Consider the following 27,004-nt stretch of genomic DNA (forward strand, 5'->3'; position numbering starts at 1 on the left):
AGACGGCTGAGGAGGCTGCAATACCGTGGCATGTACTCGGCCTCTCCTCTCAGAGTGATGGTTTGCAAGGCACAATTGCAACGAGCTATCTCTATCTCAGAGTGATGAGTTGCTTCGACTGTTCTCTTTGTTCATATGATAGACTGAAAGCTATCTTCTCATTATTTAAATATTACCAACTAAGTCTTTGGATAGCGTTTATAATTAATTCTATTCCCTAAAGGAAAGGCATCCATCCGACCCGTATCGTTAACGGGTCGCGAATTATAGTTTCTCAAGCATCCGACCCGCAACTTTGACGGCTCGCCCTAACTAAAGGTCTCCGAGACCTTTTGTTGCGGCAGCCATTGCGCTTGGGAAGCCCATCCGCCGTCACCGGAGTCCAGTCGAACTGCGGTTTCCACCGTTGGCCGTCGCCATCCGCTTCTCCCGTTTCGAAGGTGCACGCTTCGAAGGTATCCTCCCTCCTCTTGTCCTCTCTTGGATCGCATCGGCGGTGTCTTCGCGACGCCGATCGGGCTCGCATTAGTGGTTCTCTGAGCGATCGAGCTTCTCTACCTCCTTTCAGAGAAGGAAATGTGTTCTTGCGCCTTTCAACGCCTTCAATCCACAAAGTGTGAGCGTAAACGGCAGTCTTGCTTGGGAAAATGGACCTTGATTAGGGCTTTTCTTTTGTTTGCCTATCGAGTTTGGGAAAAGAGGTTTTGAGAGGGTAGGAGAGGACGGGGATGAAAGAATCTTGAACCTTGTGGTGGGCTTTCTTCTCTTTGCGTGTCGAGTTGGGCAAAACTGATTGAGAGGGTAGGGACCATGGAGACGATATATACGTCTAGGGTTTGCTTTTGGCTTTCTCTGCCGTCGTTGCCTTGTCTTCTGGTTTCTGACGAGCTTGGAAGGATTCCATTAAGAGAACGAGCTCTTAAGGCGATACGACGTTGTTTCTTGAAGGATGATATCTTTAAACTGGTATCCTACGATCTTAGTACAACAAGAATCTTTGTCAGCATGCAACAGAATGCCCCATTTTTCATTCGAAAAGGATACGATGCCTTGAAGCATCTTGGATTAGGTTCCATATCTCACACATGATATTCCATTGAGATAGACTAGTCGATTCGATAAACGTAATACATGATTTATTTAAGATCCATATTAGTATGGTGCTTTCGGTGTCCCAAAGTCAAGAAAGGAAACTAGATCAAGATTGTTTATAATGGAGGATTGCATTTTATCTGAATGTTCTTTTATCATTGTTCTGACTTGTTTTCCCATCTGCAGAGCCTATGGTCCTGTATAGTTTATATTGGTAATGCTTTATATCAGTCTAGAATTTGATTTTAGTTTTGTGTAATATTTTATTCTCATAAATGATTATTTTACATTTATTCTTTTTCTGGAATCACAACTTCATCTAGAATGGCATGCCTGAAATAAAACAGATCTGGAGTTTGATTTTCTGGTTTGTGGTTATTGGTTATCATTAAGAAGATTCTTGACTCCAACAAAAACAGGCCTCTTGGCTACCGTATTATTGCAGCTTCATTGCTTTTCCTCAATCAAGATCATGCTCTTACATCTTCAATATTCAGTCGACTTTCACGTTGGCTTTACACCTTGTTTGTCTGTGCTCATTAGCTTAGCTATCAAGAGAGAATAATATTAACTGTATAACAATTGCAATTTAAAAGAATACATTTTTCTAGCTGTTCATCAATATGCCTATTGTTTTATCCTTCTTACATTTGAGGAGTTACTTTATGAATAATACCAGAATTGGGTAATAATATCTAGTGGTGACAATTAAGCATCTGTTACTTGGCTTCATTGTTGATTTCAAATATGTGGATTCAGAGGCTTTTCTTTGTGTTATGTTATGCTATAAGGCCCACAAAAATCTTTCTCATGACCAACAGGCAGTATGCTGCTTTTATGTATAGCAAGGTTTTGTGGTGTCATTTTATTGCATTAGACCCTGGTCTTTACTTCCGAAGGGCCACATAAGTGCAACAAGGTGTACAATTACATTTTGAGGTTTTGTCCTAGCCAACCTCTAGGCATCTATTCAAATTCATCTTTGGTCTAGTGTGCACTCATGACTGAGCTGAGTTGACACGGTTGCTGCATTTTAGATCATGTACATCGAGAGGCTTCGGAACCTTGCAGCTGCCGTGAGGTTGCTGCCAAAGCAATTTTTTGTTGTCTGTCTGGTTTTCTTTTCTGCATGTACACAACCATATATGCAACTAGAGAAAGAAAAACTAGCGACGGTCATTATATAATGAAGAAACAAGCAATCCTTCTTTCCCTCTCTAGTATAATATTCTTTGTCACTAGTGTTCTATTATTTTTCACTAATGACCTTTTACCTCAAGCATCTATATGATGTTCTTTAATGTTCAATATGAGATTAGTGAGCATCTGGAGACTTGAAGGTCATTAATTTGCACATACTGAGTAGTTTCTGTAGAGAGACATCTATGATCCTTCTCTATCGCTCATGTTTAGTCGAAAACACAGTTTCTTTTGATATTTGGTTCCATGATCATTCAAGTTGCCGTTATGACAGTACCTCGCTCTCGAAGATTTATTTTGATCTATTCTGGTCTAGTTTCTTGTGAATTTTTATTTTCTTGTTTGCCATGAGCTGTTGCGTCGGAAAAGACTTACTACAACATTTGTGAATAGAACTCCGTATAAGTTCATAGCTTTACTAAGCATGAGCTAATTTCTTTGAAAATTATTGCTTATTTTATTATCTTGAGTTTGCTGTTGTTACCCTCATTTCATCTGTGAGTACTTTTTTGCTCCATCACTTGATTTAATTTCTGTCTCCTCTGAGGATTTGTTTTTAATATCATGTGGCTTTATACACTGTACCTCTTTGTTCTAATTTTACCATAGAGGTTGAAAATGGCTGGAGTTGTCGAAGCACAGAATAGACAAGCTAGACCTGGACCACTTCCTCAACCCAGAGGTCCTCCCCCAACAGCTCGCTCACGTGAACCCATAGATCGTGAGAAGGTACACCTCTTCCATTTCATCGTGATATCTTTTCCTCTCTTTTTCACTTTGTGAATCTGAAAATTAGAAGTAGCATCTGACAATTAATTGTTTTATTTCAAATTTTGATTCTCCTTTCCTTTGTATTCTTATTGTTGCTCATGGTTCTTTCTTGTATACAATTTTATGTTGCCTAAGAAACCAAAAACAAAAGAACTATAGATATATTCTTTGGCCTGAAAATTGAAAAGGGTAAATAGAAAGATTACTGGGATGCGAATTAGCTGTTAAATTACCAAAAAGTACTTCTAGTAGGGAGAATTATATTAGACCCCTCTGATTCTGGCCAAAGAGAATGGAAGGCAGAAAGGAAACCAAAAGCTTTCTTTGAATGTTGTCCTAAAATTATAATTGCAAAAAAAGTAATAGAATTACATTTTGTGACCTAAAAGTTTGCTTATAACTATGAGGTATTTACAATTCACAGTGGTTTAAATTGATCAAAGCAGGGTTCTATTGTGGCTGGCTGATTCTATATATCTTTCTTTTTCCTGCTCGTTTATGATTTCCTAATTCACCTAACATTTAAGTAATTTTCACACTGTCACCTTTCTGGCTGTTTTTCATTCACTTATAACCTCATATTTGGTCCTTATTAGTTATATTTTGTGCTATTTCTTTTTGCTGCATGATTCTGCGCTGCACATGTCCAGCACAAAACTTACTAGGGTCTTAACCTACCATGTTAGTAATTTGCAGCAACACCTTCCATGGTCAAAATTGGTCTGCATATGACCATATTGCAACACCCACCTTTGTAGCATGCTTTCCTTGGATGGTCACTTGACTCCTTCTCCTTTTTAATTTGTTGGTTGATTAGAGTTCATAGCAATTGCGTGGGATGGATTTGGATCTGCTTACCACGATATCAATATCTTTCAAATATCAGTAGATAAATATTACAATTACTACGATATCATGGTTTTGAATATTAGAAACTTGGTTCCTACAAAACTTCCGAACCACAGATTCTGAAGGGGATGATCTAGTGCTTATGCAGGATTCCTGCTACTAACTTCATGTGTTCCATTATATCTAATTCAATAAACCGTTGATTGCTTGATTGCAAGAATTATAGGTATATCGAAGTAAGTAGCTGCTTAGATTGTAACCTAGCTTAATCATTCCATTGTTGTGAACATCACAAAGTAGACCATCCGCATAAGTACTATATTTATGGATCATGGTCAGCAGTCAACTCATTTTCCTTTCTCTTGTGTTGGTCTAGCTTTGGTTTTCTACTCCAATTATGATCAGTTTATAGAATCTCTCTTTATTCAGAACTAATCCAATTCAGCTATAATCTACTATTGAAAAATATCTCACCAATTAATGTTTTCTTGATTGATTTACATTGATTCAGTAGTAAATGCTTTTATCTTAATTGCTCTAGCAATGGTTTTGTCCCACTCCAATCTAAATGCCAGTTTCTCTTTCATTATATTTTTTGTAGAACAAGAGAACTTGACGTTGGACTTCTGTCCCATGCAAATAGGAAGCATTAGACTATAAGATCTTCATTTCAGCTTTTTGATTGAGAAGAAGTTGTTAGATTAGTATCTAACAAAAATGTTCTTAATGTAGGGTTGGATATTTTTGTCTGTTTGTTTGGTTTTAATTTTTGACACCTGCATTTAATTTTATACTTAGATTTGAGCATAGTGATATTTTCCTTTGAAATGTCACTTCCTTTCTGATTCAAGTTATATTCTTACTAAGTGTTGTACTAACATATTTCTTCTTGAAATTGCAGACTTGCCCTCTTTTGCTTCGAGTATTCACTAAGGTGTGTATGCGTTTGGTAACTTTTGTAGATGTTGAAAATTTTCAGGAGTGATGTGGCCTCTCACAAACCTGATTTGTAGCTCATGTATTCAAATTCGTTTGTATTGAAAAATACATCTGATTATATCCTTATGATGGAAGAACTTTGCTTAATATTGCTGTATAATGTTGTGGTGTGACTACTTGTGACTCTGACAGGTTGGTGGGCACCATCCAGCTGAAGACTTTGCGGTGAGAGGAAAGGAACCAAAAGATGAGGTCCAGATTTATACATGGAAGGATGCTACACTTCGAGAACTTACTGACCTGGTAACGGTTTCTCAGAAGTCCTCCTTTTCATAGTGCAAAACTCTTGGAATATTTTTACCAAAATTTCTGTCATTTCATAGGTCAAAGAGGTTTCTCAGGAAGCAAGGAAAAGAGATGCTAAGCTCTCATTTGCTTTTGTGTACCCGGACAAGAATGGCCGTTTTGTGGTGAGGCCGGTAGGGAAGCTGTCTCTTTATTTAGAATAAACTTAGTTATTGTTGAACTTTATAATCTTCTGTTGTTACACTGTTTTCTTTCATCAGAAGCTATTTCTTTTGTCGTTGTGTTTGAAGTGCACCACCCTGATAATTTTTCTCCAGATTCCTTTGTATTGAACGACTGTAGATTGTTAGTACTTGTCCGAGCAGTACATTTTGATGCTGTTAATTGCTAAAAAGGGATTACTTGTTGACATTGAAGGTGGGTATGACCTATTCACATGGAAACGGGAGACGACTGGATGATGCAAAGACGCTAGCTGAACTTGGCTTCCAGGTAAGTGGCTGACTGAGTATTCTGGCACCGCTTGCAATTTGCCCCCACAGCGTTGACTAATCTATTGACATCCTCTTATTGTGAAGATTGGAGACTATTTGAGTGTTGCCATCCTGTAGAGGAGAGATTGTTTGGCCGGAGTGGATACCTGTGTGTGATGTGATTGGCCCGGCAACTATCTACTACGACTTAGGGAGTGGGAAGAATAAGGTAGGGTGATAGGGCTGCTATTGAACTCTTCTTCCAGCTGTTGTAGCTGTACAAAATGCTAACGTGTAAGAATGCTTCCAAATTTGTTAAGCTTCAAAAACGTATTCGGTGGTTGGTTTATGTGCTCAAGTGATCTTTGTTCGCCATCTCATTTCCTGGTTTCCTACTTTGGATCCCACAGCATGTTTTTAGTTTACCATCTCAACATGAATAACAATGTCAATGCAAAACAGAGCCAGATAGATGCCTAAGAGCTCAAGATGAACGTGAGAGAGATTAGCAGGAAGACAGACTTATTTGACTACTGCTTTCATCATCATTTGCTTCAATATTTAAAAAAAGAAAAAAAAAACTATTGCACCATGGAGGGAGGGTAACCATTCATAGCCAGAAGACAAAAGCGTTAAGAAGTATGTTTGGAACAAAAGTCTCTTTACATCCACGATTTTGCCAAAATTTTTCAGCAGAAGAATAAAATGCAAGCAGGCATTGCATATCTCAAGTTGTACACACACTCGGAGGTCCCCAAACGAATGCAGAATGGAAAAGCGTATCAGATAAATGGGGACATGCGAATAGCAACTTGGTTGTTTGGTCCTGATTATTGAATCTTAAGACACATTATACTGAAGGAACCACAAGACCCCATGGCACACATTTCTCATTAAGCTTTAATATCCATCCTATTCTTTTGTACTGTTAAATTGGCCTTGGAGTCTTGCCTGACGAGCACAGCGGGCAAAGATATTCACCACTCGGGCACATTTCAGAGGATCTGTCTCATGTTCCTTGTAACAGTTTACGCAAGCCTCTCTCTCAGCTGTACAGGGGGTGGGATTTTGATAGGGCAGCTTGAACTCCTTGTCCCGCAGCTCCTTTGCTCTCTGAGTCAGCTCCTGAATCATCTTATCTCCCTGCTTTTCCAGTTTCTCCACTCTTCTTTCACTCTCCTCTAGGACTGAACGGATAGCTTCCAACTCTGAGATCACAACTGGGGGTGGAGGGGGTGCTGCGAAGAACACAGGAGGCTGAAGCGGCGGCCATGCCCCACTTGGGCTGCTCTTTTGTGTGCCAGGAGCTGGATTCACATTGCTTTGAGGCTGATGTGGTTCCTCTGAGACCCTTGCCTTGGGTTTCTTGGTTTTCTTCTTCACTTTGTTTTCACCACCGGCTAGTTGATTGATTAAGTTCGAACTTATCTGAATTGTATATGCATCCACCATTTCTGACTGCAACAGAACATTCAAAAGTTCAAATTTCAAAATATGTTTTCATAAATAAAAAAAAATTAATGTAGTCAAAGGTGCTAGGCGCCAAAATGCTCCGTGCACTATATGCTGGCTTAGACACTTGCTCGAGCGAAACGAGAGTCTCACGAATATTAAAATTATAAAAAATATAAATAAGGAAAAAAATATGATCATTAAATTAAAAATGACTCCCATACAAAGTCCCATCAAGGGCACAAGCATTAAGGAGGAGGCGGAGGGGAGCTACCCAGGAGGCTTAACGAGGGGCAATGGAGGAGAAAAAGAGAGTGACAATGGGAGGGAAGGAGAGGGGGGCGAAGCATGAAGGAGAGGGCTGTCAACCGAGGCTCAGCGAGGGCGATAACAGAGGAGGAGGAAGGGGTAAAATCGGGGAGGCTCGGTAGGGTTGGCGAAGGAGGAGAAAGAGGGAGAGCGATACCAAAGGGGAAGCAAAAGCGAGAGGCGCATCACCAGGAGGGGGTGAGAGGAGGTACCACCATTTGCGAGAGGGGAGGCACCGCCTAGAGGGTTGCCTTGGGAATAAATTCCGACCATTGGTCGCCTTTGCATGCACAGGGAAAAGGATTGCTGATCACATGGATTAGGTTTCCTTCACTCACAAAAGGGATCTGGCTAGGGCAAGGTTTCCACGGTGACAACGAGCCTAGGGCCGCCAAGTTCAATCATTGGAGCAAGACAACGTCGACAAGGCCTACGGGGGAAGGCTTTACTTAGTTGAAAGGGGTTCAATCGAACCAACTTCATCGAACCCAATCCTCCAAAATGAGACAAGGTCTACGGGGGAAGGCTTTAAATCAAGCACATGCCAAGGTCACACTTGCTTCAATTTGCCTTGTACCAATTCGAGGTGTTGGGGCAAGGCAAGCACACGCTCGAGTTGCCCAACAATTAAGCTCGAGCATGCGCCTAGGCAACGCTCACTTCAATTCGCTCATCCAGAACAATTAGAGGTGCTAATTCCTTGCCTTGCCTTGCCCAAGCGTCTAGGTGAGCATCCAAGTGCTCATCAACAAAACTTCTACGACAGACAAGAAACCTTGGAGAAAAGACACTTGTATAAAAGGACTGAATCTAAGGGCTTAGCGTATGGCTCACCTGAGAAACTGGTCTTATTCCACATTACAGGCATAACACATTATAAGAAATTTAATTGGTTTGAATTGGTTGGCATGTTGCCATGCATTGTGATGCCAAGAGAAATGTACCAATCTTAGCCATGACCCATGGTACCAATACTTGAGTTTACAATCCTTGCTTGTATTCAAATAATTAATTATACATTCAGGAGTGAACATGTAAACTACATGACTGTCATTTGTTATGGGATAAAAATAAATAGAGTGACCTAATACAATATGCTTGCATCAACATCATCAATGGAACATATTACTAAGGTAACAAAAAAATGACGATCAATTATATCAAATGATTAACAAAAAACTTGATTATCATATTCTGATTCATGAGTTCCATCTTCCCCTTGACAATCAGAATTAAAAGACAGTCACCTCTTCCCACCTATAGTTACTCATGAGAGAATATTATATTTTTAAAAAAATCAAGCCATCAGTTATCAGTAAACCTGTAAACCCAACACAGATTTTTCCCCGCCATAAATCGTATAAAAACTAGATTGTAATCAAAATAATTTCCCATCATGGCTGCCATGAACGACCCAATCACACATGATACATCAGCTATGTCTGATGATCTCTATAGTTGCTGCCATGCTCTTTTTTTTTTACAATATTCCTGGTTTTGCTTTGAAGAAAATTGAAATATAATTTTCTGCCAGATTAGGAAAATCCTTTTCATCAGCACCAAGATGTAACTTGCAAACCACATAAATCAACCGTAAACATAAGAGGGACGTACATTTGCTTTCGGCGAACTTGAAGGCTATCCTTAACAGAAGGAGTTCTTAATTCAAGCTCTCCTGGTTTGTTCTTTTAGAAGGAGAAGCATGTTAACCAGCATGAATCTCCAATGGTAATGATAGTTCACCAGCTTCTTGCACAAAATATCTTGATATCAGATGAAATTCCTTTGATTGCTTGAGGGATGGTTTTTGTTCTTTACATTGTCCATGTCCCACTGAATTTTCTTGATTTGGGCTTCTTACGATGTGCAAAACCCTAGCGCAGTCAAGTGAATGAGGCAACATAGTGCATAATACAGTTTCCTGAATCAAGTGGTGCATATTTGAGGCTGTCAATATAATCCTTCATTTCATGAATACCTCTCTTTCGATGGAGTTCCCAGCATCAGTTAGATCAGCTGCAAGCTTTGAAGTTCTTAGGATTGACAAGCATATGTGACAAACAAATCTATTGATCTGATACCTTTTGCTACAATTTTAAGGACAAAACTTAGGCTACAAGGTGCATCTCCACATTAAGTATAGGACATCAAACAAACTAAACTGAGAGCATTGCATGACGATACTTCAACTTCTATATCAGTAGAATTCTTAAATGCCACAAGTGGCATATCTGCTAAGGGACTTAGGACTTGACAATGAACAAGGTCAAGCTCCAAGTGGTCCACACTTCTGGCAGATGCATAATCCCTCTGGGTAGCTTGTGCACCATAAATTGGAAGTATGGCACTTCAAGAAAATATTGAAGGCACGGTTCCCATAATTAGTAAAAAATTCTATAAACCATAAGAATAAGACATTGGAAACCTGCTAGACCAAAACGTTGGTTTTCCGACATAGTGGGTTTGCTAAAATTAAACCAGACTCTTTTTGGCCAATCTGATCCCAAGCCAATTTAACTCAAATAATTACTAAAACGTAAAACCTACCAAACTAGTAATGTTATCATGAGAGTAATTAGTGAATGGTAAACGAGTTGCTAATTTCTTCATCCATTGTTCCTTCTAGGAAAACATGAAAGATCATGGTATTGAGTCAAAGCCAGATCAACGAAGCATGATCGATATAGAAATCGATGGTCCTCCATTGCTCGAAGAACAGGAAACTAGATCAACCTTGGTTTTCTGACATTGTGGGTTTGCTAAAATTAAACCAGACTCTTTTTGGCCAATCTGATCCCTAGCCAATTTGACTCAAATAATTACTAAATTGTAAAACCTACCAAACTAGTAATGTTATCATGAGAGGAATTAGTGAATGGTAAAAGAGTTGCTAACTTCTTCATCCATTGTTCCTTCTAGGCAAACATGAAAGATCATGGTATTGAGTCAAAACCAGATCAACCCAAGCATGATCGATATAGAATTCGATCAAGGTCCTCCACTGCTGGAAGAACAGGAACCCATTTCACGCAGTCCTTCGATATAAACTGTTTCTTGACCAAAAATGTGCTTCCGATTCATAATGCGAAATGGACACGATCAGAAGGACGCATCCCGAAGATCCGAGCTATGAATGTAGCCCGTCTTAGGAGATCAGGTCCCCCAGAGATATCTTGCTTCTCCGACTCATTAAGGAAGCAACTAGAGACGCCAAGTGATCCTCATATAACACATCGAGATTAAGAACATCGGAAAATCCCTCTTGTATCGTTAAACGTGGAGACAAACGTACCTTGATTCTTGCGCTCCTTGGTCTCGCCGACGACCGGAAGAAGCTCGTACCACCAAACCCTCGGAGAGACGGGGAAGAAAGGCTCGATTAGGCCGTGCGACTTACTTAGACAGCACTGGGCTTAGAGTGTGCCCTCACTCGGCCCATATCCGAAGGAAAGAACTGATCAACTTGTGCATTTGTGGGCTTCCTTTAGCCCACAATTGTCTTGGGCCTATTAATGTACAAACTGACAGTCAGATGAGAGTTGATTCCTCATTTATTCTAACGAGGTCAGATTGGTTGACTTAGTCAGGGGGGAATTGGTTTCTCAGTCTTCCAAATGAAACAAACGATCGTGTTGACGTCAGTGCTTAGAGAGGACACGTAATTTAAAATATGCTTTGTTCCGTTCCGACTTAAATGTATTAAATTTGAGCCACTGAGGTGGTTGCTTCCTCATTTATTCCCATTGAAATCATTGGACGAGCTGGACCACACGCCTCCACAGTAGCAGGCTACGCGTCTCAAAAGCACTGTTCACTGCAGGATTGGCTCATCCCTGAAACCGGCCCGGTTGATGTCAGCGCTCACAAACTTGATGGTCGGTGATTCACTCTGTGTCCGTTGCTTTGATCCGCCAGCGTTCACGCAGCTCCAGGGGTGACGTGGGGCCCTCGTGAGCGTTCCAAGGAGGAGGTTTTCTTCCCGGGTTGACTCGACAGGGGAACGAGTCACGATGACGCGACATTGCGGCTGTGGGGCCATCGCGTCTTCGAAGTCAACATGATGAGGATGACGATGAGAAGGAGGTGGATCGTTCTTTGGATTGCTTATTTATCCCCCTCTCGAGACGCTCGTGTGTCTGTTGCGTGCGTGAAAGCGCGATGGATTCCTTCTCGCTGCTCTTCTCCTCCTCCCTTCTCCTCCTAATCCTCGCCGCCGCTGCTGCCGATGTCTCCGTGGATTCCCGAGAAGAGCGATCTGCTCTTCAGAGAAGAGGGGAAGGTGGTGCTGCGGCGACGCCCGGCGGCCTCCGCTTCAGTGGAGGGAGGCGGGGTGAGTTCAAGATTCTGCAGGTGGCGGACATGCACTACGCTGACGGCAGATCGACGGGCTGCCTCGACGTCTTCCCCAACCAGACCGCCACCTGCTCCGATCTCAACACCACCGCCTTCGTCTACCGCGTCATCCGCGCCGAGCGCCCCGATCTCGTCGTCTTCACGGGTACGATCATTCAGCCCCAACATTTTCCCCTTATTTTCCTTTTCATACTTTGGGTTTTGCTTTGATCGATTAAGTCTCTTGGTATTGAGTGTTTGAGATCTCAAGAAAGGAAGTGACCGATTCAGGGGTGATGATTGCGCATTGGTTGAGATTGTACTGTAGTCAGATAATGACATTGTCCTACAATTTTGATTAGGGCCGTGTTAGGACCACCAATTTGGTATATTAGCTGACTTCAGTTCATGCCGACAGCCGCAAGCAAATAGCTATTGGGAAAGTAGGAATTGGCTATTATCAGAGGGACCACTGGACATTTAATCTTGAAGGATAGAGGTGGATGATGAGTATGAAACGAATCAAGGATGTGAATGGAGCTCCATTCTGCTTTAATATGCCCTCGACAGCTTTGACAAGTGGATTGCTCATGGAATTTTCGGCATCCTTGAAATGGTTTAATGCCATAAACATACCATTGTACAATCATAAATGTGACTTTAAACTTTGTCTATAGCATCTTACTGCTGTAAATGTTGGCAACAGGACATGGTTGGTAGGTTCTGGTTGGACTTAAATGTGTTTGGTCCTTGATGGACTGACACATTTAACTTGGTTAATCAATACACAATCGGACTTGGGATACAAACATCTAAACTTAACTTGAATTGGCCTGATTATAATAGGATTAAGCATGCTATGAATGTCATATTTGGGTTCTAATCATGTCGTTCTTGGGTTGCCTAAATGGGTAAGATTGCGTTGCGTTATTAACGGATCAATATCAATCAAATTGTTATTATTGGATCATGCACAGGCGAATCCATGTAGTGAATTATCATTTATATGGCTCAAGAAAATCAGTTTTAAATATCCATGTACTAGATGGATCATGTTTTAGGGACTTGACACAATTATTAGAAGGGTCAGGTTCACATTGACCAAGCTATCTGGTTTATAAGCCTCCACGAAATGCAATTTTCATCCAATACCAACCATATAGAGGCAGTGTAGAAGCCAACTAAATTTAGACTATGTATGACCTGGGTAAGTTTGATTATGATCTCCTGTATGGTGTCAAATATGTGAAAAAAGATACAAATTAACACAATGCCGACATATTTGAAGCATTGTACACACTCAGGTACAGAAACACACCTTTGTATATGAATATATTATCTTGACTTGCTTCGGAGAAGTTCAAAAAAGAAATACATTATTCATGCTAAGCTTCTCTATTAGAAATATAGATGGAGGTTACGGTCTTGTTTCCATTTACTGTGGGTTGTATAATACATTTTAACATGGAATTAGTTATATATCTTTGCTGGGAGTTGGTGAATCTATAGTTGCAAACCTTTTTCCATGGTAAAAGATTTCAGATACAGGTTCTGATAGCATTAACTGTGTAATAGAGTGTGGCACTCTTGTAAAAAAAGGAAAAAAAACTACAACTTTTCAGCCTGTTAAATCATTTAGTATAAGTCATCCGCTTTGTATTATCAATTCGTTTGTTGCCTAATTTTCTATGGTTTTGGGACTACTGTAAAATCACCGAGGGGATATTGTTGCATTAGGTTTTGATATATTGACTCTTGTTGGAACAGGTGACAACATATTTGGCTTTGATGCTACTGATGCAGCAAAGTCACTGGACATGGCATTTGCACCAGCAGTCACTCTCGAACTCCCATGGGCAGCGGTTCTGGGTAACCATGACCAGGAATCCACCTTATCGCGTGAGGGTGTGATGCGCCACATCGTCAGAATGCGCCATACTCTGTCAAGGCTCAACCCGGATGGCACTGATATTGATGGCTTTGGTAACTATAATTTGGAGGTATATGGGTCCGAGGGCTCATCTTTGGCCAACAAATCAGTGCTCAATCTCTACTTCCTCGACAGTGGTGATTATTCTATGGTTCCCTCAATCCCTGGGTATGGGTGGATCAAGCCCTCTCAGCAACTTTGGTTTGAGCGAACCTCCTCCCGCTTGCAGGTACTCTAAGCAAATGGTCTTCCTCAATCATTTAAGAATATTTGTATGGTATAATGATTCCCACACTTGATGGATGTTGTACTCACAAATCTATACTATGCAGTCAAGGTCTCACTCATAATAACTGTCCAATGCATAAAAATTCCTGAAGTATCTCATGTTAGAATGGAATTTAATTTTCATTGATTCCTTGTGCACTACACGTAATTGAATTAAGAGGAAATTTCCTCTAGATGACACTGTTTTTCAGCTTATTATTCAAAAAAAATAAAAGAAAAAAATTAAAATAATTCTTTTACAGCATGCACTTACACATTTGAGCATTGTGATATCGTGCAGAAAGAGTATATGAGCAAGCCAGAGGCACAAAAGAATGCTGCACCTGGCCTTGTGTACTTCCACATCCCATTGCCAGAATACAGCAGTTTTGATGCTTCCAATTTTACTGGGGTAAGGCAGGAGGGGATCAGTTCTGCATCCATAAATTCAGGGTTTTTTGCGACAATGGTTGAAGCCGGTGATGTCAAAGCTGTTTTCACCGGGCATGATCACCTGAATGACTTCTGTGGAAAGCTGACTGGAATTCAACTCTGCTATGCTGGTGGCTTTGGTTACCATGCCTATGGGAAGGCTGGGTGGTCAAGAAGAGCAAGGGTGGTGTCGGCATATCTAGAGAAGACAGTGGATGGTGAGTGGCAAGGAGTGAAATCAATAAAGACATGGAAACGCCTGGATGATCAGAACCTTTCCACCATCGATTCTCAAGTCCTTTGGAGCAAGGGAAATAATGGTAAGCGACTCTTCCTCCACTCATGATACTTACTGCCTAAAAGATAGATAATAGATCTTGCTATATGATACAGTAGCCACTCAAATTGTGGTTTTGGACCTGAATTTGCCAGTGATTGATAGAAATCTCATAAATTTCCAACACTTAATATTTTTAGGATTATTTGCTCTGTGACATTTGGTTATGATATCGCATGAAGTGTAGAAGAACCAATATATTTTCTTTCTTTACCTTCTTTGGCAAAGAAGACGTTTGTCAAACTGTAAAAATAAAACTCTGTCACCCCTCCTTTCCTTGTTGAAGTAGATCAAATTATAGAAAAATAATTTGGACAAAGAATAAAATATTAAGCTAAAAGAGACTGTATCCGGTAAGAGGCCTAAGTTTCATCAAATCCATGAAAGCACCAGATTGCCTAAATAATGTATCCAGATCTGATCATTTTTCTTGTAAGCATGCAATTGTAATTTTTTTATATATGTATTAACGCACTGCATGACCACCACATCCCAGTACTGAGGGAGTTTCCTGAAGTTTTTGAACCTCTCCTTAATTCTCTCAAGTGGGTATGTGTAAGTGCTTCATCTTTTGGTTGCAAAAACAAATCAACTAACTTATCCTAAGTCTTGATGGTGGTGGCATGAATTAACTTGTGGGTATTTGGCCTACATTATACTTGCTTAACTGTCGGAAAACATGTTTGTTTCCTGGAATATATTGAAATGTTCGAACAGTTCCATCTTAAGTTTGTTTGGCATGGAGCTTAGGAGGGAATTTTGTGAAAAAAAACCAATAATGTTATGTTCTTTCTCTTGTATTGGCATGCTTAGGGAGGCGCAGGAAGAGAAGTACTAAAAATTGAGAAGGATTGCTTGCAAGATAATTTGCAGAAGAAGATTAGGAGTTGCTGGTCGTGGTCGGTGAACGAAACAAGTCTCCCATCCGTATTTCTGGCCATGATCAAGAACACTCTTTCATATACAGAATAAGCAGATGGAAATTATATAGGCAGGTATACTGCCTCCCGGAGTATAATGTTTTTGACTTGTGTCATCTAGTCACTAGTTAAGATACAATCTGATGGAAGATGGCACAAACTACCTCCTTCCTTTTCTTGATCTGTGATGGCTATCTATGTTGCTTGCATCTCTTTGTCTGTCTAATGCTTGCATAAAATGAGAGCATCCGTTGTGTGATAATTAAGAATTATCCTTGGAAATTTTCCAGTGGTTAACTTGTTGTGATCCAACGTTATTGATGAAATGATGATGACAATTTCTTCCCCATTTTTCTTTTCTTTTGCACTTTCCCTTGCGTCAACCTATTGAAGTTTACCGATAATATAATTTTGACAGGTAAATCCTGCTCGTAGCACTCGTTTACCGATTAATGTTTCTTCGGATTCATTGTTCAGCAGCTCAGAATTACACGGTCTTTATCTCGATATAATGTTCTTGGAACATGTTTAGAATGCTGGGTGAGGATTATTGCCTGCCTTGGTGGCTTTGATGTGAGACGCCCAATAAATGGCATCATCATCGGACACTCGATAGACATGAGAAAGGAGATGCATCACGGCCGAGGAGTACGTGACACGGCAGCACTCACCCACCTGCCTCGCTCCTGCTTGTACGATCGTAACTTCCATTTTCTTTTCTTTTTTTTTTATACTAAATCTCTTTTTTATTATTTACCATCTTATTTTATTTTATTTTATATTTCTAAAATACTCCATTGTAATAGACGTAGATGCCCTCTACATCTTCCCTATTTCCCTTCTTCTCCTCCTAATCGCGAGCGGCGAGACTAGTCACCGTCACGCCCGCCTCTCTCTCTCTCTCTCTCTCTCTCTCTTTCCCCCTCCCCTCTGTCTTTCGTCGCAGTCATCCCCCTCTCTCGCGGCCTCCTGGATGATAAGGAAAGACCTGGAATCAATCAATCAATCAATCACCTATTACCCTTTGTTTCACGGCTTCTCCTGGTCTCAAAAGCATTGGATGTGTTGGTAATGTCTTATCGCCCTACATACTTTTTGCTTCATCTGTTATGGTTTGTTTGGTTCTGTTACAGTGAATGCCTCCTCTGCTCTATTGTTTCTCATACGAATATAAGGGTCAGACTGTGTGATCCAAACAATTTTATCCTTTTTAAGATTCATTTCATTATTTATCTTTTTCGCTTTAAACACACAGACTCGAGAGAAAGTTTTGCCAATGATCACTCTGACATTTATAAGGTCATTCTCTTATTTTCCAACCAATAAGAATCTATCGTTACCAAATACAACTTAACATATTATCATTAATTGTGTGGTTAGTATATTGCTACTTAAATGATGCACGTCCGATTAATGTAGCAAAAAATTATGTTTAAAAGAACATGTTTATCAAATCAGGAGTGGCCATGATGATTAAAAAGAAAAACTTGTTTCTCAACTGATTTGACAGCATTGTATTTGTGGTCATGGCGAATTAATTAGATGATAAGGGACTTGAAACTGCTTGTTTAATTGCAGTTTATCGTGGATCATGTAAAACTTGAATTAATCAAATCCAATAAGATTTTTCTTTAATTGCTTGTTTATCGTAGATCATGTAAAATATAACCACAAAATCCAATTATCATCTCTTGACTAATACTAAACAAGTTGGAGTTCTAATTCGTCAAGATTGAGAATCTAGTTGATTATTTTCTTCCAGAAGCAAAATTAGGGAGGGAGGGCCAATCTAATAGTATTCCCAACAAGTGTAGCTGTCGGAGAAGTTAATTTAGGCCGATCCAAACCCCAAGAAGATTGTGAGCCTCTCAACAGGGAAAGCCAAAGGTGGAAAAGAATAAACAAGGAGGCACAAGTCAACAGCAGCGGGGATAGAATCCCATATATCTCTCCAATAACTGCAGCGAGTGCCTGCATTCCCCGAATCATCATCTTTGTGGCTTAATCTATTCTCAATCCTTTCCATGTTTCGCAACAAAAACGGCATCGGAATCCGCAATCGAGGCAAGCCATTGATTATATTAACACAACGGGCGTGCGTGTGTCGTCGCGAACGCATCGACCGCGAGCGCGTTGCGTCTCGTCGATCGAGAAGCCCACGGCCCGTTCTTTTGGACTCCTTCCTTCGTCTCCACCGCATCTCTCTCTCTCTCTCTCCGTCGCGCTCTGTTCGCTTCGCTTCTGACGACTACATCGGACGAGACGAAAGCGTTACAGAACACAAAGCACCACATTGAAGTTTCCTTAATTCTGCTTCTTCTTCTTCTTCTTCTTCTCTCTCTCTCTCTCTGTGGACTGGTGCAAGTGACATGGCGATTCAAGCGCAGTACCCATCCGGTGTCATACTTGTCAACGGGTAATTCTTGTTTCCTTTTTGTTGTTTATGTTCCAAAGATCCCAACTTTTTTGCTTTCCCCGCCTGAAAGTTTTAATCTTTTGGGGGATTTACGGCTGCGGGTTGCGCGCAGAGGCGAGGAGACGACGGGCATCGATTTGTCCCAGGGCCTGCAGGGATTCTTAGACTCCTCGACCCTTGTGTTCACCGAGACAGGTCGGGTCAAATTTTCTCTTCTTTTGCCTTTCCCTGTCCCTAATCGTTGAAATATTTCGTGGTGGAACAGGAGGGGCTGTGAATCCAAGGAAGCGAGCGAGAGAGGAGACGCGAGTAACAGCGGTTTCCATGGCCAACGGGCCAACTACAGCGCAGAATACTGATATCAGTAATCTCTTGTTCTTGCAATCAAATAGTCTTTCGCCGACGTATATTAGCCTCGCTCAGTTTCCATCGAAATCCACTACTCCTTTCGTCTCCACCGGCCTCCAACTCGCCTTCGGAGCCCAGCAGAAGCAGTGCACCATGAATCATGTTCGTCCCTCTCCCCCCGCCCTCTTCGAGGAACTCGCTCCGCACCTCACCCGGTGCCAGGATGAAATCGATGGTTTCCTCAGCGAGCAGGTGCTCGTCGTCGCTCCTTTCCCATTTGGTTTACCTTCCTCTGTTCCCGTGAGTAGAAGAAACTAACATAGGTGGCTTCTTTCGCTATTACCGATACGGCAGGGAGAACTCCTCCAGAGCACATTGGCCGGGAAATGGCGATCACATTGTCGGACTCTTGTGAGTGCCGCGGCGGCTGCGGCGCGGCGGAGGATAAGGGCCAAGGAAGCGGAGGTGGAGCAGGCCTTGCGGCACCGCGCCGAGCTGGAGGAACGACTGGCCCGCCTGAAAGCCGAGTCCCTGGCGTGGCGGGGCAAGGCCGCAGCCGCCCAATCCCATGCCGTTGCCCTCCATGCACAGCTTCAGCAGGCAGAGGAGGCGGCCGCGGTCGCCCGAGAGAGGGAGGGCGAGAGCGGTGGCACTGCGGCGGCTAACGACGCCGGCTCCGCCACGTGCGTCGACATGGCTCCAGGATCCTGCCGCGCTTGCCGGCGGCGGAACACGGCCGCGGTGGTGGTGCTCCCATGCCGCCACCTCTGCCTCTGTGTCGACTGCGCGGCGGCCGGCGCCGCGGCTTCTTGCCCCGCCTGCGGGCGCGTCAGCACCAGAATCGTCCACGTGGCCTTCTCTTAACGCAATCGCCTTATCATCACCTCTTCACTCCAAAATCGCGGCACATCAAATGCCGTCCAAATTAAAAAAGAATAAAAAGAAAATTATCACATATAGAATATTACACTTCTCGTCTCTTCTCTGTCCCCTTTTGTAATTTTTCTAAATGAATGGAAATTTTAGCTATAATATCGTTCGTTTCTTATGTGTATTCGGTTGTTGCATGCCAACATGAAATGGGCAGTGAGCGTAACCGTGACGTCCTGTTCGTACGGTTCTGTTGGGTGACAGCACACGCGCCACGCGTCAGCTTTCGGTTAGCGCAGTTAAGAGGTCGTGCACCGCACCGTAACAGATGCTTTCGTATTCTTCCGTGGGTGGTCCGTTTGGTCCGATGATGGGGACGTGTGGTCCGTGCGATCGTGATCGTGATCGTGCGGTGGAGCTGCGTGATCACCGTACATGTACGCTCGTTCGTAGTGTTCGTGGCGGTTTTAGAATGCGTAACGTGTTCGTACAGTAGTCCTTGAGAACCGTTTCGTTTTGTAACGGTTCCCCGAAACCGCAACAAGCATTTACAACGGTTTATAACGGTCTGACCTCAGAGTCGGTTTTGGGACACTTGAAGTGACAACATAATTTTCATACATCGACTGTGATGAGTGTTAAAGAACATTTGACACAACTGATTTAAACTTTAAACTTAAATTGTGATTATTTCTCCAACTAGAATATTAGAAATTGTAAGTCAACAAATTTCTCTTTCTACTATTAAGCTTTTACACAATGATATTTTCGTTTTTACCTTAGGAACACTTTTTTCCGTGACTTTGACAAAAATACTTTTCATCCTCCATCGATCGACCATATTGATGCCTCTCCCCTTTGCTTTGCTCTTGCCACCTCCTCCCTTCCCCTTTTCCCCTTTTTTCCCCTTTTTCTCTTTTTCCTTCGCCATTCCCCTTTCCCCCTTTTTCTCTTTTTCATTCTTCATCTCCTTTTCCTCCCTCCTCCCCTCTCACCCACCCTTCCCCATTACTCATCTTCTTCTCTCCCTTCTCCCTACTTCATGACTCAAGATCATGAACATAATCAAGGGCAACAGTCTCGACATAGCCCAATAGCTTAGTCCAACAGTGTCAGCATCGTTAAAGGTAAGGTGGGCCTAACCCAGTGGGCCACTGAGTTGGCTACACCAAACCCATTAGTTGGCGTGTTAGTGGATAACCCGTAGATAGCTCATCAAGGATGATCATCTTCTAAGACTTGGAGCAAAGCTCAATGACGTGGATGAGGAATGGAGGAGGAGGCGACAATTGGAGCAAGGGTCAGATGTGATACATACCACTGCTTGTAATGGGCGAAGGTAAGAACGATCAATGGAGGATGTGCTAGCTTTCTGTAGAGCTTCAAAGAGAAAGGGAAGAAATGATGAGTACTTCTACTCTATAATGCCTTGGACTGGTATAAGGGTACACATTTATATTAGCTATAATGATAAAAGTATAATTTTTTTAAACAATAAAAAAATCAATCATAGCTCAACAAATCTCCTCATCCTTATTCCATGCACCCATAAATCAACCACTTATCTATTTATCTTAATCTAAATTCTTATCCTTTATTGTATTTAATCTTAACTATTTGAATTAATTTTATAACACCGTCGTGATTCAAAATATATTTAATTTAAAGTTGTCTTGAGAAAAAAAATTAAAAAAAAATTCACTAAGACTTTTGTAAAGATATCAAAAAGTTGATCTTTGGTGTTGTAATTGTCCATTTTAATTTCTCCGACTAGCTCATGAATGAAGTGATGTGATTTTTCAATATGTTTGATGCTCCTATGGAAGATAGGATTTTAGTAGTTGTAGTGGTAAATTTATTATCACAATAGATTATACTTGGTCCATCTTTTTTTTTTAAAAAAGTTATTAGAATTCTTTGAAGCCAAATTGTTTAACATATCATATTTGTAGTTGCAACATACTCCACCTCATAGCTTAAAAGAACAATATATAAAATCACCCATTATCTAAGGCTAAGTACTGAAGCTTTTTTATATCATTTGCAAAATTAGTCTAACCACTATTAGTATGAGAATATAATTTAAAATCTTTTACCTAATTATAATGAATTTGGATAACAAACTAACTACAAATATAACATTCGACCTTAAATGCGTGAGATAAATTTACTCTCTAATTAAATTTATATATTGTTTCTTATATATTATTTTAACTCTATTATCTAACTTAAGTTTATCATTTGCATTCATTAAATGATTTATAAGTTATCATATAAAATAATTTTAACAATTTTTTAACATATTTTTCTTAGCACAAATAAATTTAATTTGTATCTTAAATAATTTTGATTCTTAGAAAATAATATAAAAGCCCCATATCAGTCATTTCAAATTTTGATATGATATTTTTTAAAAAAATTCAATAAGCATTTCTAATGAATTTTTAGTATAAATCATACCATTCATATACAAATAGATAATAAGAATTTTTATATATTTGATTTTTATATATAAAGTTGACTCACTTAATTTTCTTTAAAATTTATCTTGAAGAAAATACTTATCAATTGTGTTCTACCATCCCCTTAGTGCTTGTGTTAAATCATATAGTACCTTATTTAATTTGTAGACTTTATCTTCTTATCCTTTATTTTTGAATCCTTCATCTTACTTACATAAATCTCCTTTTATAATTTTTCATTCAAGAAATTTGATTTAATATCAAATTGATAAACCTATAATTTTTTGTTAATGTTAATCATATTCTAATTATATTAATTCTAGCAATCACATAATAAGTTGCAGAAGAAATTTGAGCATACCCCTTAGCAACTGAATAATGTGAGTGATCAACATTAAATTTTGACTTATACACCCACCAATTGCTTCTTTCCTTGAATGCAAATTTATCAACTTCCAACTATTATTTTTTAAAATAGCTTATAGTTAGATATCATTACTTGCATCCATTCTTCTTTTTGAGCTATAACTTCAAAATAAATACAGATTGATATATTCCAAAGGAAAACATGCAAAATCATCATACTAATATATCTGTGAAGAGACTATAAATTTTTTTAATATATTTTAATATAACTAAAATCACTTAAATTAGAATTATTTAAAATATGAGAAGGTTCAAGTGAAGTGTTAATAATAGGTAATGTATCATGTGCCTCATCGATTTTTGCTTCTACAATTATTGGAATTTCAACTGCTTTAGGATTTTAAACCTTTTGTTCATTAAAAATAATATTTTTAATTTTTAATTAATTTTTTAATTATAAGATCATAAGGTCTTAAACCTTTTGCTTCATTATTATACAGCATAAATATGTATTTAATACTTTTGTCATCAAAAATTTTTTTTTTTTGTAAGAACATGAAAGTATGCAACAATAAGATACATTTAAGTGACTTACATATGGTTTTCTATTCAATTATACCACATAGGATATTTTTTCTTATATTATGAAAGCGATTTAACAAATATACTATTGTACTTATAGCTTCTATCTAAAACTCTTATGATATTATTTTTTCATTCTATGCTTTATTTTGCTAGGTGGTATAGCTTATGGTAAGTTCTCTGTGAATGCTTGCATTTTTATAAAAATATAAAAACCCTTTGAAAATGAATTCAGCCCCTTTGTATGTGAAATTTTAATAAAATAATTATTTTATTTAATTTAAATTTTATAAAATAATAATAATAATAATAATAATAATAATAATAATAATAATAATAATAATAATAATAATAATAATAATAATAATAATAATAATAACTTCAACTTTTTGAAAACAGGATAAAGAGTATTTTCTTCGTAGTGATAAAAAAATAGCACCCGAGTAAAAAGTAATTAGGGGTGCCATTAGATAAATGTCCAATCAATTGAGATTTTTCTTAGGTAAAATGATATTGATTCCATCCAATCAACTTTTGCTAAGTGCGCATATTTCTGCTGTAAGCGCAAGCGGCAGCAGAGCACGGGACTCGAACAGTTGTTAGGAAAGATAAGGTTTCCAGAAGCAGTAGGGTCGGAACACTGATGAGAGTGACCTCTCCCAGCCAATGGATTCACGCTTTCTGCTTCAACCCACCCGCAGTTTTGTGTGGCGCTTCTATAAACCTCCACGAGCAGCCACCAGCGTCTCCCATCCGCTACCTGAGCCGAGCCTGTTCCAGGTATGTCGTCTCCCGAGTTATTCTCCGTCGTCGTCGACGAAGAGGCTCCGCACCACCACTTCCATGACGCCTGCTTTCTCTGCAAGAAGCCCATAGCCGGCAACGAAGACATCTTCATGTACAGGTTCGACATGCTTCGTTCCATTCAGTTCTCTCTGCTTCCCCCTCGTTCGTGGGAGTGATCGATTTCATGCGCTGTAGGGGTGGCACGCCGTTCTGCAGCAGGGAGTGCCGGCGGGAGCAAATGGATATGGACGAGGCTCTGGAGAAGGATCGCGTGGCTTCTTATAGTGCTTCTCCTTCTGCGTCGTCCACGCAGCAGGCCTTCTCCGCGAAGCGTAAGCCGAGCTTGATCATGGCTTCCAGCTGTGCGAGGAGAACCGCTTCGGGACCGACGCAGCGGTCGTTGCTATCAGCTGATGGCCAAACACCTCCGTGCTTCTCGAACTAGATTTCGAGTGTGTGTGGGAGATCATGTAGAAAATTTCAGGGTTTCTTGATCTAGGAGTGAGAGTTACGCTTCTGATATCGTTTCTTTTTCTCGATCGAAAGAAGAGGAGATTAATTAGCATCTCACAGTGTAATAATTCTGTTTTCAACTGGTTTCTGTAAGTATAAAATATGTAAAATATTATATGTAATACGAAAATAATCTTTTACCGTTATAATTAAAATTAAATAATAATAGATCGGTTTTACGATACGTAACTTTTGATACAATCTAAAAAAGGATATTTGTGTGACTGTAAAGTCACCATCGAGGTTAAGAGAGAAATTATAATCTCTCAAGGATATTTGTGTTTAACTTATCATAAAGTCACCATCGAGGATATTTGTGTTTAACTTTTAGAGATTCTATCTATTTATAATCTTATCATAAAGAGAGAAATTATAATCTTATCATAAAGTCACCATCGAGGATATTTGTGTTTAACTTTTAGAGATTCTATCTATTTATAAATTAGAATAGAGGATTTATGATAAGTTATTAAGAGATTTACTCCCATCGAGGGCATCATCCCCTAAGTAATCTTATTATAATATTAACTTCCTTTCTATTGATCATAAAAAATTAATTAATTTTATTATATATTTTATTTAATTATAAAGGATCACATAATCTAACAGTTTCTAGATTTGATCATTTAAATGATTGGACCAATGTCCAAACAAGATAAATCTTTGCCTTTTTCTTGTTCGACTCGATCACATGGCTTGCTGTAAGACGAGAGCATGCCAAGATCTATGCGAAGATTAAAGCTGCATTTGTCTACGAGCAAAATGCAGCTCTCTCACTTGGTTACTGCACACAGAGGAGACACATGAAGGGAAAAGTTGACACTTCCAAAGCTCGACGTCTTTCTCATTACCTCGTCGAGGATACTGCATCGGTTCTCCTCCTGTTTGAATCAGTTGCGGCTCTTCTCAAGCACTCTACCACTTCGCTCATCGACGGACGCTCCTTAGGATTCTTGGCGAGGCAACTGTTGGCCAGCTTGGCTATCTCGCGTGCAGCTCCGAGCGAGAACTCGCTTCGCAGTCTCGGGTCCATGATCAAGCTGAACCTCCAGGTCTCCACGGGGTTTTGCCTTACCCAGTCCAACAGCTTCTGCTCGTTTGGTGGCCGATTCCTCTCCAGCGAACGCCTGCCCGTAAGGATCTCGTAGAGAACCACCCCGAAGCTCCAAACGTCGCTCTTGACTGTGAGATGCCCCGTCTCGACGTAGTCTGGAGCTGCATATCCGTAAGTGCCCACCACCTGTTCGACTCCAACGAGTGATGGAAGGAAGCATGAGCTCTATGTTCAAAAGACACATAGCGATAGTGTCTTTGACGAAGTACACGTACCGCTGTAGTCACATGAGATCGTCCCGCAGTCGGTCCTTCTCGTGCTAAGCCGAAGTCGGAGAGTTTTGGGTTGAACTCCTTATCTAACAACACATTTGATGCTTTGAAATCCCGATATATCACCTGCCAATATATGTAGAGCAGATTGATGCAAAAATAACATGCTTCTCTCACAGTCTCCGCTAATTTCCTTAAGAAAAGGGTGCAAATTTGATCATTTACGTGAAGGATGAGACAAGAACTGAACCTGTTCTTCATGCAGATATGCTAACCCTTCTGCCACGCCCAAAGCTATCTGCAGCCTCAAATTCCAGGGAAGAGCAGGGTAAGCCCTGTTGAACAGATGGTCTTCCAAGCTCTTGTTAGGCATGTACTCATACACCAACAGCCTCTCAATCCCTCTTTCACCATCTTTGGCACAGTACCCGACAAGTTTCACAAGACTTGGGTGTTCAAAAACCCCAAGAAATTGGACTTCTGCCAACCATTGCTTATGCCCCTATGTGGGTAAAGAAGATTATTAGCACTCGTTCGTAATATATGAAGAAAGACATTGCATGTGTCGGAAGATACATTTAATCACCCTTTGGCAATTATCCTCGAGAACACACATTGGGTGATTGTTACTTGCTTCTACGGTAAGGATCGAATTGAGTATGCTCACAGGAGAGGGTAAAATAGTCGGACAGGTAGCGACAGATACCTGCAAGCCTTTCTGGTTCAGCTTCTTTATCGCCACCAACGTCCGGCCACCTCTTCCGTTTGGATGTCGGATGTATCCCTTGTAGACACTTCCAAACCCACCTTCCCCAATCTTATTCATTCTGCTGAAGTCATTGGTAGCGTTCCTCAGTTCATCGAACGTGAAAAGATGCAGTTTGTGAGCCCTCTCCTCGTACAAATCCGTAATGCTCTTTTGCGACGTGGTAGAGCCGGCAGATATGCTTGAATGCTTTCTGGCAGCGGAACCATCGGACCGGCTGGTGCTGCTGCTGCTCGAGGCAGTAGTGGTCGCGGAGGTCACGGCCGGGGAGCTGTTCCTCTCCGGTGCACCCTTCGGCTTCTTCCTGAAGGAGCCAAAGCATGCCATGTCTTGGTACTCGGAGAAGCTCTAGAATTCGCCGTCCGTCAAATATACAAGAACCCGGATAAGGGCTACAGAGAAAGCGTGTGCGGAATCAGGTAGATTGGAGTTAAGGAGAGGAGGTCGAAGCAAAGATAACACGGCGGGAATATGATCAGAACAGAGAAAAAGTAACCATTCAAGGAAGACGACGAGGATGGGGAGGCGTACTGGAACTTTCAAGGGAACCTTGTGCGTGATAACTGAGAAGGTGTGTCAAACAAGTCCGTTGACAGGGGAAGAAGAACTGGCATCAGGTGGGAAGCAAGTATGACGCTTCATGCTTCCGTGGGTGCCTCCTTTCCTTCCACCCACACGCTTCTTGCTTCAGGATCATGGACACCTCGGCTTTCTCTCCATGGATATAAACAACTATAGTAGCCGTCCTCTCTCTCTCTCTCTCTCTGTGTGCAAAGATACGTGAGTATGATTGCATACTTTTCTCTCCTTGGTCTTCAGCGCTTTCTCTCTCTCCATCAAACATGGGGTGGAGTCTTCTGACGAGTCTCGAGTCCCATCTGAAAGAGAAACGAGACAGCTTCACCTGTCCATTAAAAGGGATTGATTGAATCTTCATGGCGTGGGGAACGCAATTCCACG

The 27,004-nt window shown here is 40.6% G+C and overlaps 5 protein-coding genes and 1 long non-coding RNA gene across 10 annotated transcripts; 4 read left to right on the forward strand and 2 right to left on the reverse strand.

The window, feature by feature from the left end:
* Positions 1–302: 302 nt before the first annotated feature.
* On the forward strand, positions 303–5,979 carry LOC103977999 (histone deacetylase complex subunit SAP18). The gene is made up of 7 exons (XM_009393693.3): positions 303–455; positions 2,902–3,021; positions 4,814–4,846; positions 5,044–5,154; positions 5,235–5,330; positions 5,575–5,649; positions 5,736–5,979. The coding sequence occupies exons 2-7, from the start codon at positions 2,911–2,913 to the stop codon at positions 5,766–5,768; spliced, it is 459 nt and encodes a 152-aa protein (XP_009391968.1). The 5' UTR covers positions 303–455; positions 2,902–2,910; the 3' UTR covers positions 5,769–5,979.
* Positions 5,980–6,243: 264 nt separating this feature from the next.
* Positions 6,244–10,813, reverse strand: LOC135583253 (uncharacterized). 3 transcript variants are annotated; one of them, XM_065123620.1, is made up of 3 exons: positions 10,684–10,787; positions 9,006–9,407; positions 6,244–7,088 (listed from the first exon to the last, which is right to left on the reverse strand). In XM_065123620.1, the coding sequence occupies exon 3, from the start codon at positions 7,080–7,082 to the stop codon at positions 6,543–6,545; it is 540 nt and encodes a 179-aa protein (XP_064979692.1). In that variant the 5' UTR covers positions 7,083–7,088; positions 9,006–9,407; positions 10,684–10,787; the 3' UTR covers positions 6,244–6,542. The 3 variants fall into 3 exon arrangements, with proteins under 3 accessions (XP_064979692.1, XP_064979698.1, XP_064979685.1); XM_065123626.1 differs by lacking the exon at positions 10,684–10,787 and having other exon boundaries at positions 9,006–9,265; positions 9,370–9,392; XM_065123613.1 differs by lacking the exon at positions 9,006–9,407 and having other exon boundaries at positions 10,684–10,813.
* Positions 10,814–11,499: 686 nt separating this feature from the next.
* LOC135621980 (probable inactive purple acid phosphatase 29) lies at positions 11,500–15,958 on the forward strand. The gene is made up of 4 exons (XM_065123607.1): positions 11,500–11,889; positions 13,491–13,882; positions 14,222–14,672; positions 15,503–15,958. Exons 1-4 carry the CDS (start codon positions 11,550–11,552, stop codon positions 15,532–15,534), a joined length of 1,215 nt encoding a protein of 404 aa, XP_064979679.1. The 5' UTR covers positions 11,500–11,549; the 3' UTR covers positions 15,535–15,958.
* A 1,874-nt stretch (positions 15,959–17,832) lies between these two features.
* Positions 17,833–19,421, forward strand: LOC135636979 (BOI-related E3 ubiquitin-protein ligase 1-like). Its single transcript, XM_065149253.1, has 4 exons — positions 17,833–18,025; positions 18,138–18,220; positions 18,291–18,625; positions 18,728–19,421. Exons 1-4 carry the CDS (start codon positions 17,979–17,981, stop codon positions 19,235–19,237), a joined length of 975 nt encoding a protein of 324 aa, XP_065005325.1. The 5' UTR covers positions 17,833–17,978; the 3' UTR covers positions 19,238–19,421.
* A 3,964-nt stretch (positions 19,422–23,385) lies between these two features.
* Positions 23,386–24,004, forward strand: LOC135636985 (uncharacterized). The gene is made up of 2 exons (XR_010496124.1): positions 23,386–23,557; positions 23,635–24,004. It is a non-coding gene; the product is annotated as an uncharacterized LOC135636985 (long non-coding RNA).
* A 546-nt stretch (positions 24,005–24,550) lies between these two features.
* Positions 24,551–26,713, reverse strand: LOC135583259 (probable serine/threonine-protein kinase PBL19). 3 transcript variants are annotated; one of them, XM_065123637.1, is made up of 5 exons: positions 26,576–26,713; positions 25,985–26,436; positions 25,529–25,780; positions 25,282–25,404; positions 24,551–25,192 (listed from the first exon to the last, which is right to left on the reverse strand). In XM_065123637.1, exons 2-5 carry the CDS (start codon positions 26,369–26,371, stop codon positions 24,800–24,802), a joined length of 1,155 nt encoding a protein of 384 aa, XP_064979709.1. In that variant the 5' UTR covers positions 26,372–26,436; positions 26,576–26,713; the 3' UTR covers positions 24,551–24,799. The 3 variants fall into 3 exon arrangements, with proteins under 3 accessions (XP_064979709.1, XP_064979714.1, XP_064979704.1); XM_065123642.1 differs by having other exon boundaries at positions 26,541–26,700; XM_065123632.1 differs by having other exon boundaries at positions 25,985–26,700.
* Positions 26,714–27,004: the final 291 nt, after the last annotated feature.

Source organism: Musa acuminata, chromosome BXJ1-3, assembly GCF_036884655.1.
Source record: "Musa acuminata AAA Group cultivar baxijiao chromosome BXJ1-3, Cavendish_Baxijiao_AAA, whole genome shotgun sequence".
NCBI lineage: Eukaryota > Viridiplantae > Streptophyta > Magnoliopsida > Zingiberales > Musaceae > Musa > Musa acuminata.